The 13,392-nt window shown below is 46.1% G+C and overlaps 1 protein-coding gene across 1 annotated transcript in view; it reads right to left on the bottom strand.

Moving 5' to 3' along the window:
- Nucleotides 1-757: 757 nt before the first annotated feature.
- The window catches only part of LOC101616762 (transmembrane serine protease 11E), a 39,566-nt gene continuing 26,931 nt past the window's right edge, over nt 758-13,392 (bottom strand). The window contains exons 6-10 of the mRNA XM_045130408.1: nt 11,845-11,883; nt 9,295-9,475; nt 6,508-6,767; nt 5,482-5,624; nt 758-1,180 (exon numbers count right to left, since the gene is read on the bottom strand). Of these exons, the coding sequence (XP_044986343.1) occupies nt 1,019-1,180; nt 5,482-5,624; nt 6,508-6,767; nt 9,295-9,475; nt 11,845-11,883 (785 nt within the window). The 3' untranslated portion in view covers nt 758-1,018. The remainder of the gene's footprint in view (nt 1,181-5,481; nt 5,625-6,507; nt 6,768-9,294; nt 9,476-11,844; nt 11,884-13,392) is intronic.

The raw sequence follows: 13,392 nt of genomic DNA, 5'->3' as shown, positions 1-13,392 counted from the left end.
TTGATTTCTCTTTGTATTTTCTCAAGTGACTCTCCAGTCTTTATCTATCATGAAGCTTTATTTATTTTTTATTTAACAGCAACAGACAGAGAAAGAGGCAGATGGAGGGAAAAAGAGAGAATGAGCATGCCAGGGCACCCAGCCACTGCAAAGGAACTCCAGACGTGTGCACCCCCTTCGGCATCTGGCTAAAGTGGCTCCTGGGGAAATGAGCCTCGAACCAGGGTCCTTAGGCTTCACAGGCAAGCGCTTAACCACTAAGCCATCTCTCCAGCCCTATCATGAAGTTTTAAGTAGCCTGCTACCACTTCTACTTGATTGATCTTTTTTTTCAAGTTTTTTTTTTTCTGATTTACTTTTTATTTATTAGAGACAGAGAGAGAGAGGGTGAGAAAGACTGAAAATGGGTGCACTAGGGCCTCTAGCCACTGCAAATGAATTTCAGATGCATGCACCACCATGTGCATCTGGCTTATGGGACCTGGAGAATTGAACCTGGGTCCTTAGACTTCATAGGCAAGTGCCTTAACCAGTAAGCCATCTCTCCAGCCCAACTTGATTGATCTTTTATGATGAACATTACTAGTCACATTCCAAAAATCCTAATGTCTTTCTATACATAAAAACGTAGTTATAAAACAACTTGCAATATGTTCATGTACTAAAGTTATCAACTTTTAAAAAGTAGTTTTACGGTTTTTTTTTTTCAATTTCTTGGTTTAGACCTTGAAAACATAAATCCACTACGATGAAAGAAGGTGAGGAAATGAAGACATTGTTTCAAGTTGCAGATCTGAGTGGGGATTGTGTGCCAACACGTTAAAATTGTGATGACACGGCACTTCCACAGAATATATGTGATCAGATTGGTAACGTCCATCAGGCTGAAGGGAGAGGTTCATGTGCGGAGCAAAACTGGGAGTGAAATGAGTTTCCTCGTCAAGCAGATGGACTAGTGAGAAGGAGAGAGCTGCGTGATTCGCTACAGCACCCGCTGCGTCCCTCTGCATCATTTCTCCTAGATGCCAGTGTGGGCGGCAATCCACTCCCGGAGGGCCGTCACTCTCGTGTACACTCCGGGCTTGCCGGGCTGTCCGCATTCATCTCCCCAGCTCACTACCCCAGCAAGGTACCATATGTCTCTCACGTCTGAAGCAACCAGGGGTCCTCCAGAGTCACCCTAAAGAAAAGAGTGAGAGATTAGTAATTCACCATGCAGTTCACTACTGAAACTTTGCAAGTTGAGAATACAATGTGAATATTGACCTTCCAGTCTTCAGCATGTTGGAACACAGAAGCGATTTTCTCCCCACTGTGTGTCAGTTACCCACATAGAGGAGGTGCTCCAAACCCAGCTTAGCCAAAGCTTCCAGTACACTGAGAATGAAAGCATCATCTTCCTGAAGACCAGTATTCTGGGCTTATCTACTGCATCTGACAAAATAACTGCCTACACAAGACGCCTCCTCATTAGTGTGACATAAGTCACAAGAAAAGAGTGATGAGTCTACCACTGATAAAAACATACATTGGAGACAGACAACTGGATTCGATCTCAAGTTTGAGCTTTCAAAGCCTGCTAAGACCTTTAATTACTCATAGGTGCTCTTGATAACAACTCTGATGACTACAAAAAAAGATTAAGAGAGTGAAATTTATAGCACTATGTAGAAATTAGGAAATTCACCTATAAAACCACAAATACCAATGGTTCATCCCTTGAAAGCCCCAGAGTTCTGTTTTAATAGAAGCCCTAGGAACAAGGATGTGGATGACCATCCCACAAGATGTCCTCTAGTGTGAAACAGAGAAGACAGGGTCAAAGAAATTGCCCAACCTGAGGAACAGAGAAGAGTAGGGTGGAAATAATAATGAAGAAAAGTTCATGAACCTCTGGGAGTAGTACAAAAAAAAATAACATTTTTATCATTAAAATTCCAGAAGAAAAGGGGAAAGAAGATGAGACCAAAAAAAAAAAAAAAAAAAAAATTCAAAGAAGTAATGTCTGAAGATAACCTTGATTTAGCAAAGAATATGAACCTACAGATTCAGAAAAAAACAGATCTAGGGACTGGAGAGATTGTTCAGCAGTTAAGAAGCTTGTCTGCAAAAACTAAGGATCTGAGTTTGACCCGCCAGTACCCACACAAAGCCACATGCACAAGGTAGAGGGAAAAATGATGACATCAAAAGAGAAGAGATATTACTTGGAAAGAAGAAAGGATTCAGTGAAGGGAGAATAGAGAATGGAGAAAAAGGAAGGTGGTAGAAGGGGATTGTGATCCTGATATATTGTTTATATGTATGGAGGTTGTCAATAACAAGTTTAAAAAAAGAACTGAGCAAATCTCTAACAGAATAAACCCAAAGAAATTCACGCTAACATCTTACTTCAGAAATATTTGCTCAACCAAGTTTATAGCTGCTCAATTCATAGTTGCTAAAAAAAAAAAAAAAAAAAAAGGAATCAACCCAGGTACCCATCATTGGATGAATGGATAACCAAGATGTGGTATATCTACACAGTGGATTCTACTTAGCAGTAAGAAAAATAGACGCATTGAAATTTGTAGAAAAATGGTCAAAGTTGGAACAGATCATTTTAAGTGAACTCACACAATCACAGAAAGACAACTGTCACATGATCTCACTCATCTGCAGTTCCTAACCTGGATCAGCCCAAGATGCTGACATAACTGAATAGCATCTTGAGGCTTGGACAATACGGAGGGTAGGATTTGGGGGAAGAGAAAGGGTGGGGACACAAAATCTGAACCAAAATTGAACTGGTACCATAGAATCCTATAGCCGGAAATCAGACTAAAAGGTGGAACCCTCTAGCAAACCTTGGAGGGAGCACCTGAATCGAAGGGACCTGGAGAGAGTGAGACCAAACCTAACCTCCAATTTCTCCTGTTGCTCTTTCTTCTGTGGCTTTTTCTTTTTTCTTTTCCCTTGGCACTGGCCTGTAATTCCCTGTACCAGGATGTGGTCTACATTCACAATGAGCTGTTGATCAGAGAGACCTACTATCTCCCAAAACAAACTCAAAGCACTTGAGTACCCACCAGAGGTTAATGGTAAGACCCTACTGCTGAAGACACCAATCGCTATCAGCATGGACCATGGAGAGACCTGACTGGAATCCAGAGCAGGGCCAATCCTCAGACAATTAGCCCATCTAGTGCTGGAAGGTGCTACATGAGCTACCAGGGGAAAGTGGCCAACATCTGCCCAAGCCACTCAATCTAAGCAACTCAGAAGCAAACAAGCTAACATGATGCTCACACAAGTGCAATAGTGGCACACAGCCATGGTGGGTAACCAACTGCTCTTAGATTGGCTAACAGATCCACTCAGTGGAAAGGAAACTATATCTGGAACTGGGAAACAAGTCAGAATCATATCCAGATGATTCTGCTTTCCAGTGTCAAGCTCCCACTAACCTTACACTATAAAAGTGTCTAAACCTTTTTAATTCCCTCTAAATTAATAATGGTTATCCCATTTAACTGGTGCTGACTTCACTCTCCGTTGGAGAATCTGCTTCTCTTTTTCAGATGGGAACTGGACCTGAAGAGATAAATGACCCAGCACACTCCACCCCAGCCCCAACTGAAACCCCAGAGGAATTACTGAAATAAGAAAGAGTGCTGCTTTCTTATTTAAGCTGATAACAAGGGTGATGGAGAAAGATACTGAGGACACTCAACACCTGCAATACCAGAGATCCAGAGGCTCCTAAGTGCCCATCACTGAAGTAGACATAAAACACTCCCAGCATGGCTCACGGAATTTTGCAGAAGAGGGGATGGAAAGATTGTTAGAGCTACAAGTTGGGACTTTTTTTTTAGAGACATTGCCTCCACTTCCCAATAATGTATGGCCCACAATCCCCATGGGGTTGACCTGCATCCCCAATGAGAAAGGCCTCTTCAAAAAGGGGCAGGGAGGAGGGAAAGGATGGTACCAACATTTGATGTTTACATACTAGATATGTCCATATATAATAATAACAAAATGAAAAAATAAATTCATGCTAAAATATATAATCACACGTCTGAAAAGCGAAACAAAGAAAACTTCTTGAACACGGTGTTACGTTCTGCTCTCATCTCGCTAGAACTGTGGTGCAAGTACAGAACACAGGCCATCAGCCCAAGTCAAACTGTGTCTGCAAAATGTGTGCTGCAGACACGGAGGGGAAGTTCTGTGAAGAAAACCTCAGAGGATTTGTCAGCAGAGAACCAACACTTAAAGAATGGCTATGAGAAGGTCCTAAAACAGAAACGAGTAGAAAAGAATCCAGGGAATGAGAAATGAACAGAACTGAGTAAGTGGACGCTTCTCCACTAGAGTTTTTTTTAATGTTCTATTGCACATTTGAAGCAAAACACTGCCTAATACGCCCTCAGATAGTTCTCAACATATAGCAAATTTTACTGTGCATATTTATTTTTCAGATTTATTTCATTCATATCTATTTGTTTTCACATTTGATATATATTTGATTAAGAGGAATGGGGCTAGGGAGCTGGCTCGGCAGGTCAAAGGATGAGAGCCTAAGGGAGCCTGGTCGTCTGAGTTTGACTCCCAGCACTCACGTCAAGCAGCTTGGCATGGCCTCGCCTGCCTGTAATCCCAGTCTTGTGGACGCGCACGCTGCAGACCCACTAGGCAGCCCATCTGACCAAGAACAATAGCTCCAGGTTCAATGAGAGACTCAGTCTTGAGAAAAACATGAGGGTAAGTAATAGAGGAGGACCCCCAGCATTCTCCTCTGACCTCGGCATGTGCGTGCATGGCACATGTGCATCTGCACACACCACACCACACCACACGCTACACACACATGCACCAAAGGGGAGAAAGGAAAGAGACTTAAAATGAGGTGCATTTTCCATTTAACACTCTACTCAAACTAGTGAAATGTCAAAACCAGTAGACTGTGATAAGATGCACATTCACTGTACACACACTCACACATACAACCTTTATTATATATATGTCACATACACACATATCACACACACACATATACATATATAACAAATAACTTACAAGTACTACTGAAATTTTTCTACAAGGAAATAGCCAAAAATAGTAGGATATGAACCCAAGTGAAATTTCAAAAGTATTGTATGATTTTATTTACTTAGCATTCTGTAAATTACAGAATTATAGGGTTAAAGAAAAAATAGCAAATGCCAGATGTTAGAGATGACAGAGGAGATAAAGAGATTTTCCTCTTAACATAGATCTTTCTGTGATTAAATATGCTCTGTCTTAACTACAGTGGCAATTGCACAAACATACCCATGTGACAAAATACCACATACCTAGACACACACTGCACTTACATTTCCTATAGTTTAATCAGCTATGTGACATGTGACCATTGGAGAAAATTGAGTAAAGGGCGCATGTCACTCAAAGTTGAGTAAGACATTAGACAACATATGAATAAGCAAAACTACATACCTGACATGCGTCCCTTTTTCCTTTCAAGAAGCCAGCACACAACATCCTAGGTGTAATGACACCATTGTAAACATCAGGTCTATTGCAGGTTTCAGTGTCTATGTAATCCACCTGTACCTGACGAAGGTGATTCTGAGCGTAACCTAAAGGGAAGGCAGTTTTCATTACACATATAATGGAACACGTGTGTGTGTCTCGCGTAACTGTTAGATAAGATAGTACTATCAAATCTTATCATAGGATATGTTGGTTTTAGACATGGTATTATTTGGAAAGAAAATCCTCTCCTAAAAAGTTGAAATGAAAATTTAGTTCCCTAGGAAAGAGTTTCCAGGTGTTCTGCTCCATTACTGAGGTTAGAAAGGAATTTTGTTGTTGGAGAACAGTGGCTTTATGATTGTGTGACATTCACGATTCACATTCACTTCATTAATGAACCTTAATCTCCTTCATGGCTAATTCTCTGGTAAGAAATGCAATGGCTAGGGGCATTTGCTCTTCAGGTAACTTACAAACATCCTTACGTTAACAGAAGAAATTCAATAAACAGTAGCTAAAGAAAGGAAGGAGGGTATGCATTTTCCAGGAGACAGAGAACCTGCCTTAGTCTTGCTCCATGCGACCAAGCAAACAGCACAATTATCTTTCCTTTCATTAATTTTTTGGGGTGTGTGTGTGGGTGTTCATTTGCGTGAGTGCCCCACAGCATGTGTGTGGAGGCCGGATGAGAACTCCGAGTTCATCTCCCACTTGTTTAAGGCAGGCTCTGGGTTGAGAAGCACGGCTAGCTGAGCCGTGAACTTCCAGGATGGACGCTCACCACCTCCCTTCTCTCTGCAGCCCTGGGACCTGAGGACTCATGGGACCATGACTGGCTGTCATGCGTTCTGGTGTGGTAAGCACCTCATATACTGAGCCATCTCTCCAGCCAGCCAACACTTTTCCACAAAATATGCCTGTTCTCCTTAAATGCCTTAGAACACCAAAGTAGGTCACTATGATTTGGATTTCTCCCCAGCTGCCCACCCTCATTTTCTGTTGCTCCAAATCCCGTCACAAACATCCGCTGTCCTGGGTGGAACTCATGGCTTGCATCAGGGAGACAAACCCTATGCACCGCATTTGTGCAGGACACGGGTCTAGAAAGTTCCGCAAGGGAAATATCATAGTCATGTGATGGGTAGTTGTATTTTTCGTGGGTGATTATCCTCCGGAGGCCTCGTTTCATTTTGGGGGGGTTTATTTTTACTCCAAAGGACGCAGTCCATCTGGATGGGTCCTTGTGCCTAAGGAGAGAAAACGAGAAATTCTAGCTTGCCATACCATCAATGTGTGTGTATAATCTGCAGGCGTCAGTATAAAATTTCATCTTAAAGTTCACATCAACAGAAATAAACTCCTCCCAATCCAAGAACCAGGCCCAGGGATCAGGCCAGGCGGAGACACAGCGGCTCCCTCCACAGGTTCGGTCACTCCCTAGCCCACAGTGTCCCTCCAGATCCTTGGACCCTTGTCTTCCATGACTGCACGGGGCGCATGGAAACAGGGTGCTGTACAGAAGGAGGGACGAGTCTCCCGCGCACGGCCGGGTGTCCACGCCCTCGCCCAGCCCGCACGGCAGGGTGTCCACGCCCTCGCCCAGCCCGCACGGCCGCGGTGTCCACGCCCTCGCCCAGCCCGCACGGCCGGGTGTCCACGCCCTCGCCCAGCCCGCACGGCCGGGTGTCCACGCCCTCGCCCAGCCCGCACGGCAGGGTGTCCACGCCCTCGCCCAGCCCGCACGGCCGCGGTGTCCACGCCCTCGCCCAGCCCGCACGGCCGGGTGTCCACGCCCTCGCCCAGCCCGCACGGCAGGGTGTCCACGCCCTCGCCCAGCCCGCACGGCCGCGGTGTCCACGCCCTCGCCCAGCCCGCACGGCCGGGTGTCCACGCCCTCGCCCAGCCCGCACGGCCGCGGTGTCCACGCCCTCGCCCAGCCCGCACGACCGGGGTGTCCACGCCCTCGCCCGGCCCGCACGGCAGGGTGTCCACGCCCTCGCCCAGCCCGCACGTCAGGGTGTCCACGCCCTCGCCCAGCCCGCACGGCCGCGGTGTCCACGCCCTCGCCCAGCCCGCACGGCCGGGTGTCCACGCCCTCGCCCAGCCCGCACGGCAGGGTGTCCACGCCCTCGCCCAGCCCGCACGGCCGCGGTGTCCACGCCCTCGCCCGGCCCGCACGACCGGGGTGTCCACGCCCTCGCCCGGCCCGCACGACCGGGGTGTCCACGCCCTCGCCCGGCCCGCACGGCCGCGGTGTCCACGCCCTCGCCCGGCCCGCACGGCCGCGGTGTCCACGCCCTCGCCCAGCCCGCACGGCCGGGTGTCCACGCCCTCGCCCAGCCCGCACGACCGGGGTGTCCACGCCCTCGCCCGGCCCGCACGGCCGGGTGTCCACGCCCTCGCCCAGCCCGCACGGCCGCGGTGTCCACGCCCTCGCCCAGCCCGCACGGCCGGGTGTCCACGCCCTCGCCCAGCCCGCACGACCGGGGTGTCCACGCCCTCGCCCGGCCCGCACGGCCGGGTGTCCACGCCCTCGCCCAGCCCGCACGGCCGCGGTGTCCACGCCCTCGCCCGGCCCGCACGGCCGGGTGTCCACGCCCTCGCCCGGCCCGCACGGCCGCGGTGTCCACGCCCTCGCCCAGCCCGCACGGCCGGGTGTCCACGCCCTCGCCCAGCCCGCACGGCCGGGTGTCCACGCCCTCGCCCAGCCCGCACGGCCGCGGTGTCCACGCCCTCGCCCAGCCCGCACGGCAGGGTGTCCACGCCCTCGCCCAGCCCGCACGGCCGCGGTGTCCACGCCCTCGCCCGGCCCGCACGACCGGGGTGTCCACGCCCTCGCCCGGCCCGCACGACCGGGGTGTCCACGCCCTCGCCCGGCCCGCACGACCGGGGTGTCCACGCCCTCGCCCGGCCCGCACGACCGGGGTGTCCACGCCCTCGCCCGGCCCGCACGGCCGCGGTGTCCACGCCCTCGCCCGGCCCGCACGGCCGGGTGTCCACGCCCTCGCCCGGCCCGCATGGCCGCGGTGTCCACGCCCTCGCCCAGCCCGCACTCTTCCAATACCACTGAGGTCACCATTATGTACTAATACTATACTGTTGATATTTTGACATTGGGTTGAAAAATCCATCATTCCTCATAATGTAACTAGTGAATCTAGTGCATTATAAAATTTGCTACCCTCAAACTGCCTCACCTTTTATTATCTTTCTTCTTGCTTGAACTTTTACCCACTGGGATCAAATCGACCATTCTCCCGGCCTCGGGTTGTGACAGAGATGCTCAGTGGTTACCCTGCTCTTCTCTTTGACAACAAGCTCAAAGGTCAAAGCTGCCTTTAAGATGGACATGGCGGCATACACCTTTAATCCCAGCACTTAGGAGGCAGAGGTAGAAAGTCTGCCCTGAGTTCAAGACTGGCCTGCGGCTACAGAGTCAGCTCCAAGTTAGCCTGAGCTAGAGTCAGACCTTTTTACAAAATATAAATAAATAAAGAGAGATGCTTTGGAGCTTCCTACTTTTTTCTTTGACAAACTCATGAATTTATGAATGGATAATTTTATAGTAATGTATACTTTATACCATTTCCTTCCAGACCATAAAACCTCCTACTAACTTTAATGAGATTCCTACTCCCTTTTATGATGAAAACATTATTTTCAATTTATACTAAATCCACCTATCTATAAAATTCACAAGCGATTTAATGAACACACTGGCAAAAGCCCAGCGCATGCCCCTCCCCTATCACATTCTCAAGGCCCAGAACTTACGTTCGGAAGCAATGGGCAGCACTCACAAGCCATGTCTTGTTGATTAACGTCGCTCCACAGCGATGAGCCCCGTCCCAGCGCAGGCTGGCTTGCCATGGCCATTCATCCTCTTCCACCGGGGTCCCACCAATAATCCTGACACTAGTCTGAGCTGTGGATTTATTCCTGCGTGTCCCACAGCCTGCCAAGCAGTAAGGACACACGTAGGAGCACATGTCTTAAGCATCAAACCGTGTTAGTACATCCCAAAGTTCTTGTACTTTGTGTTCAAACAGCATCAAATATTTTCTCATTTTATCTCTCTGCGAATTGTAACATTTCATTTACATATGCTCCTATCTCTCTTGTAGGGTTTATTTATTTATTAAATATTTTTATTTGTTTGCAAACAGAGAGAATGGGAGAGGAAATGGTTGTGCCACAGCCTCTTGCCCCTGCAAACAAACCCAAGATGCACGTGCCACTTTGTGCATCTGGCTTCCCACCGGTTCTGGGGACTCAAACAGAGGCCAACAGGCTTTGGAAACAAGTACCACCATTAACTGTTGAGCCATCTCTCCAGCCCCTCTTATAATATTTAAATTAGCCATTATCTCTCCAAGGATGACTTCTGCTTCCAAAGTGTATTAGTTATGACTTCCTTGATGTTTCCTTAACAATAACACTAATAATAATACTAACAGTAGCCACAATCATATATCATGTGTCTGTGTGTGTGCTCCTCCGCATTGTTTATAATAGGGTTTACTTTTCAACCTGGCCACCAGAACACTTTAAACCATGTAAGCTTATGTCATAATCAGATGTCCAGAAGGATTAATGTAACTCCTGGCCTGTTACATATTAGCTATGACTGCCATGCCCTCACACAACCAGGACAAAAGGCCGCAGTAGATGACACCTTGTGTAACTAGAAGGCACTTGCTTAAGAGCTGCTACTTTAGAATTAAGACGTCAGTCTCCTTGGTGTGGTCATAGTGGAGACCACACTGCTTTATTTAGGCAAGGGTTACATTTTGCCTCTTTTGCATCCCTATTTCCTAACACAGTACTAGCACATGGAAAGTTCCTAATCAATATTTATGCTAACAACACATGTCAATTAGAGAAAGGGATTATATTGTATATCTTAGTTCCAGGCTTAGCGACGTTTACGAATTAACCAACATTCTGAGCTACTGAATAACACATCTTCCAGATTTTTTTGAAGAGAAATATAGTGTGAACAATTTTTTAACTATTAAATATGTTCTCTGAAACATGATCACTTAGAGTAACTGATCGGTAAGAGAGACAAGGACTAAATCCAGAATCGGCACCTTTAAAATATGTACGCACAGCTTGGTGTGGTGGGGACGGCTTTAATCCCAGCACTTGGGAAGCAGAGGTAGGAGGATTGATATGAGTTCGAGGCCACCCTGAGACTACATAGTGAATTCCAGGTCAGCCTGGACTAGAATGAAACCCTACCTTGAAAAGACAAATACATACACACATATATATGTATATGTAGTATTTTCGAGCCATCTGCAATTTCATCAAAATATACCTCAGCACTATAATTGCCTACATTCCCATATTGTAAAGTAACAGCATCAAGATGATTTTATGTAAAGTAGACTGACATTAAGTTTCTGCCTCTTACTGAAAAATACAAACATATGGCTGCGTTTTACATAACCTTCAGAAAAGTGTATGAATATAAATATGCAAATGGAATGTAATTACTGGAGTTTTTGCCTCTAGCAGTTGTCCAACTCACTTCCAACTTGGGGTGCTGGAATCATATGTCCCTCATCAATTCATGTGCTTTGAATGCCTGGTCCCTCGCTGGTGGTAATTTGGGAGATGTAACCTTGCTGTAGGCGTATTGCCGGATCAGGCTTGGCAGGGTTCTATCCAGCTCTGCCTTGCAGAGCTCAGCTCACTCTCCTGCTGCTATTTCCCACCTGCTGTGGCAGAGGTGATGTCCAGTGCTCCATGCCATGCTTTCCCCTGGCATCATGGAGCTTCCCCTCAAGACTATGAGCCAAAATAAATCCTTTCCTTCCATCAGCTGCTTTTGGTTGAGTGTTTAATCCAAGCAACATAAAGGTAACACCCATGGTCAAGGGAACCTGCTTATCCTCTGAAGCTTTCCCACTTCTGCTACTCTTAGTGGACCTTGGAGCTAAGGTCAGTGCTTATGAGCTGAACATAGACTTTCAAGCTCCATTCTGTTCCCACAACTCCAACCAACCAATACAAAGAAAGTGAGTGATTACTCACCCGTCACATTCAGGTAATGCAGACTTAGTAAGTATATTGAGGGCTGGAGAGATTGTTAACAGGCTAAAGTCACATGCTTGCAAAGTTTGATGGCCTGGGTTCAAATCCCCAGTACCCAAGTAAAGTCAGGCACAAAGCATCATTTGCTTCTGGAGCTCATTTACAGTGCAGGAGGCTGTTTATCCACTCCACCCCCCTCCTTCTCCTTATCTCCCTCCCTGCTCTACTTGCAAATAAATAATAAATTATATATTTTTTAAAAAAATAAGTGTATTCACTTACAGTTGTTGAGATAGTTGTCTGTTTCTGTCTTGTTGATTTCTGAAATACACAGAGATGATTAAAATTTGAGAGAGCCTCATAGGACAAAGAAAAGCCTTATCATTTTAGTAACATGTCCAAACGTATTTCTCTTGCTTTTTGACAAAAGTATGACATTTTTACGTTGCATAGACATGCACAAATTATGTAACTGGCCCTGTCCCAGTTAAGGCTTCCTATTCTAAGCAAGTAGGATTGGTTACCATCAGTTTGGGTTTCTCCTTAGATCATTTAGCTTTTGTGTTAGCACTCTATGATAATTCTGTCTGTCTGACCTCTGTTCTCTGCTTCCTTCTTCTACTGCATGCCTTATTGTACCCATAACCACACACACCCAGTAATCTCTTAAAGTGTGGCTAGTCTAAATTAAAATGTGCTATCAAGAGAATATGTACATACACACCAAGGCTCAGAAAATTTCTCAGAAGAGGGGGTGAAAAGAATGTAAGAGCCATAGAGTGGGAAGGGATATCCAGAGGCATTACCTCCCCCTGACAATGACTGACTGTTGATCTTACAACTCATAACCCACAACTCCATGGAGAGTCCCAGAAATTCCACTAAGAAGTGGGGGCAGGAAGAAGGGAAATGGTGGCACCAACACATGATGTATCTATGCAAAGTTTCAACAAAAAGAATAATATATGTACACTAGACTTTAAAGCCTTAGTACAAAAAATAATGAGCTAATTATGCAAATTATTCAAATCAACTTCAAATATTTATGTTCACTGTTTTAATATAAGTATCAAAAAATTTACTTCTAGACCACATAGTATGATTGCTCTACTCAAACATATATAATGCAGCTCTAAAATGGACCATAATGTCTACTCGTTCCACTTAGGATCTCATGAGTCTCATTGTCTAATAAGAGCCTTTTCCCATGTATTATGTTCTTTGTGGACCTGGAAAAACAAACAACATTAAAAAGTCTGCCTAGCCCGCTAAGACTCAGGGAACTTTGGGGAAGAGGTGTCAGAAAAAATGTAAGAGCCAGAGGACAAGGAAGAGTGCTTTGGAACTCTGTACTCTAGACATGAGGTGGCCATTGCAGTCCTTACCTGCATGATATTGGGCCCATCAACATATTGTTATGGATGATAAAGGAAGGTGAAAGAAAAAAATAAATCATAATAGAAGAGGGGCCAGGTGTGGTGGTGCACACCTTTAATCCCAGAACTCAGAAGGCAGAAGTAGGAGGATTGCTATGAGTTTGAGGCCACCCTGAGACTACAAAGTGAATTCCAGCTTGGCCTGAGCTAGTAAGACCCTACCTTGAAAAACTAAAAAAAAAAAAAAAAAAAAAAAAAGAGTAACTGGTTGGGTAGAGAAATGGGATCAGTGGAAAGGGTATGGAGTTGTGAATGAGTGTGATGGTGGGAGGGAATTGTGATCAAATATGTTATGTACATATATAAAATTGTCATTCAAAAAGTCTACCTAAGATTTTCAGTTGTATTTGTAAAACATACTAAATTTAAGTATCAATAAATATATTTTTAGGTA

The sequence above is a fragment of the Jaculus jaculus genome, chromosome 11 (assembly GCF_020740685.1).
Source record: "Jaculus jaculus isolate mJacJac1 chromosome 11, mJacJac1.mat.Y.cur, whole genome shotgun sequence".
In the NCBI taxonomy this organism is placed as follows: Eukaryota; Metazoa; Chordata; class Mammalia; order Rodentia; family Dipodidae; genus Jaculus; species Jaculus jaculus.
This window is presented reverse-complemented; position numbering and strand designations above follow the sequence as displayed.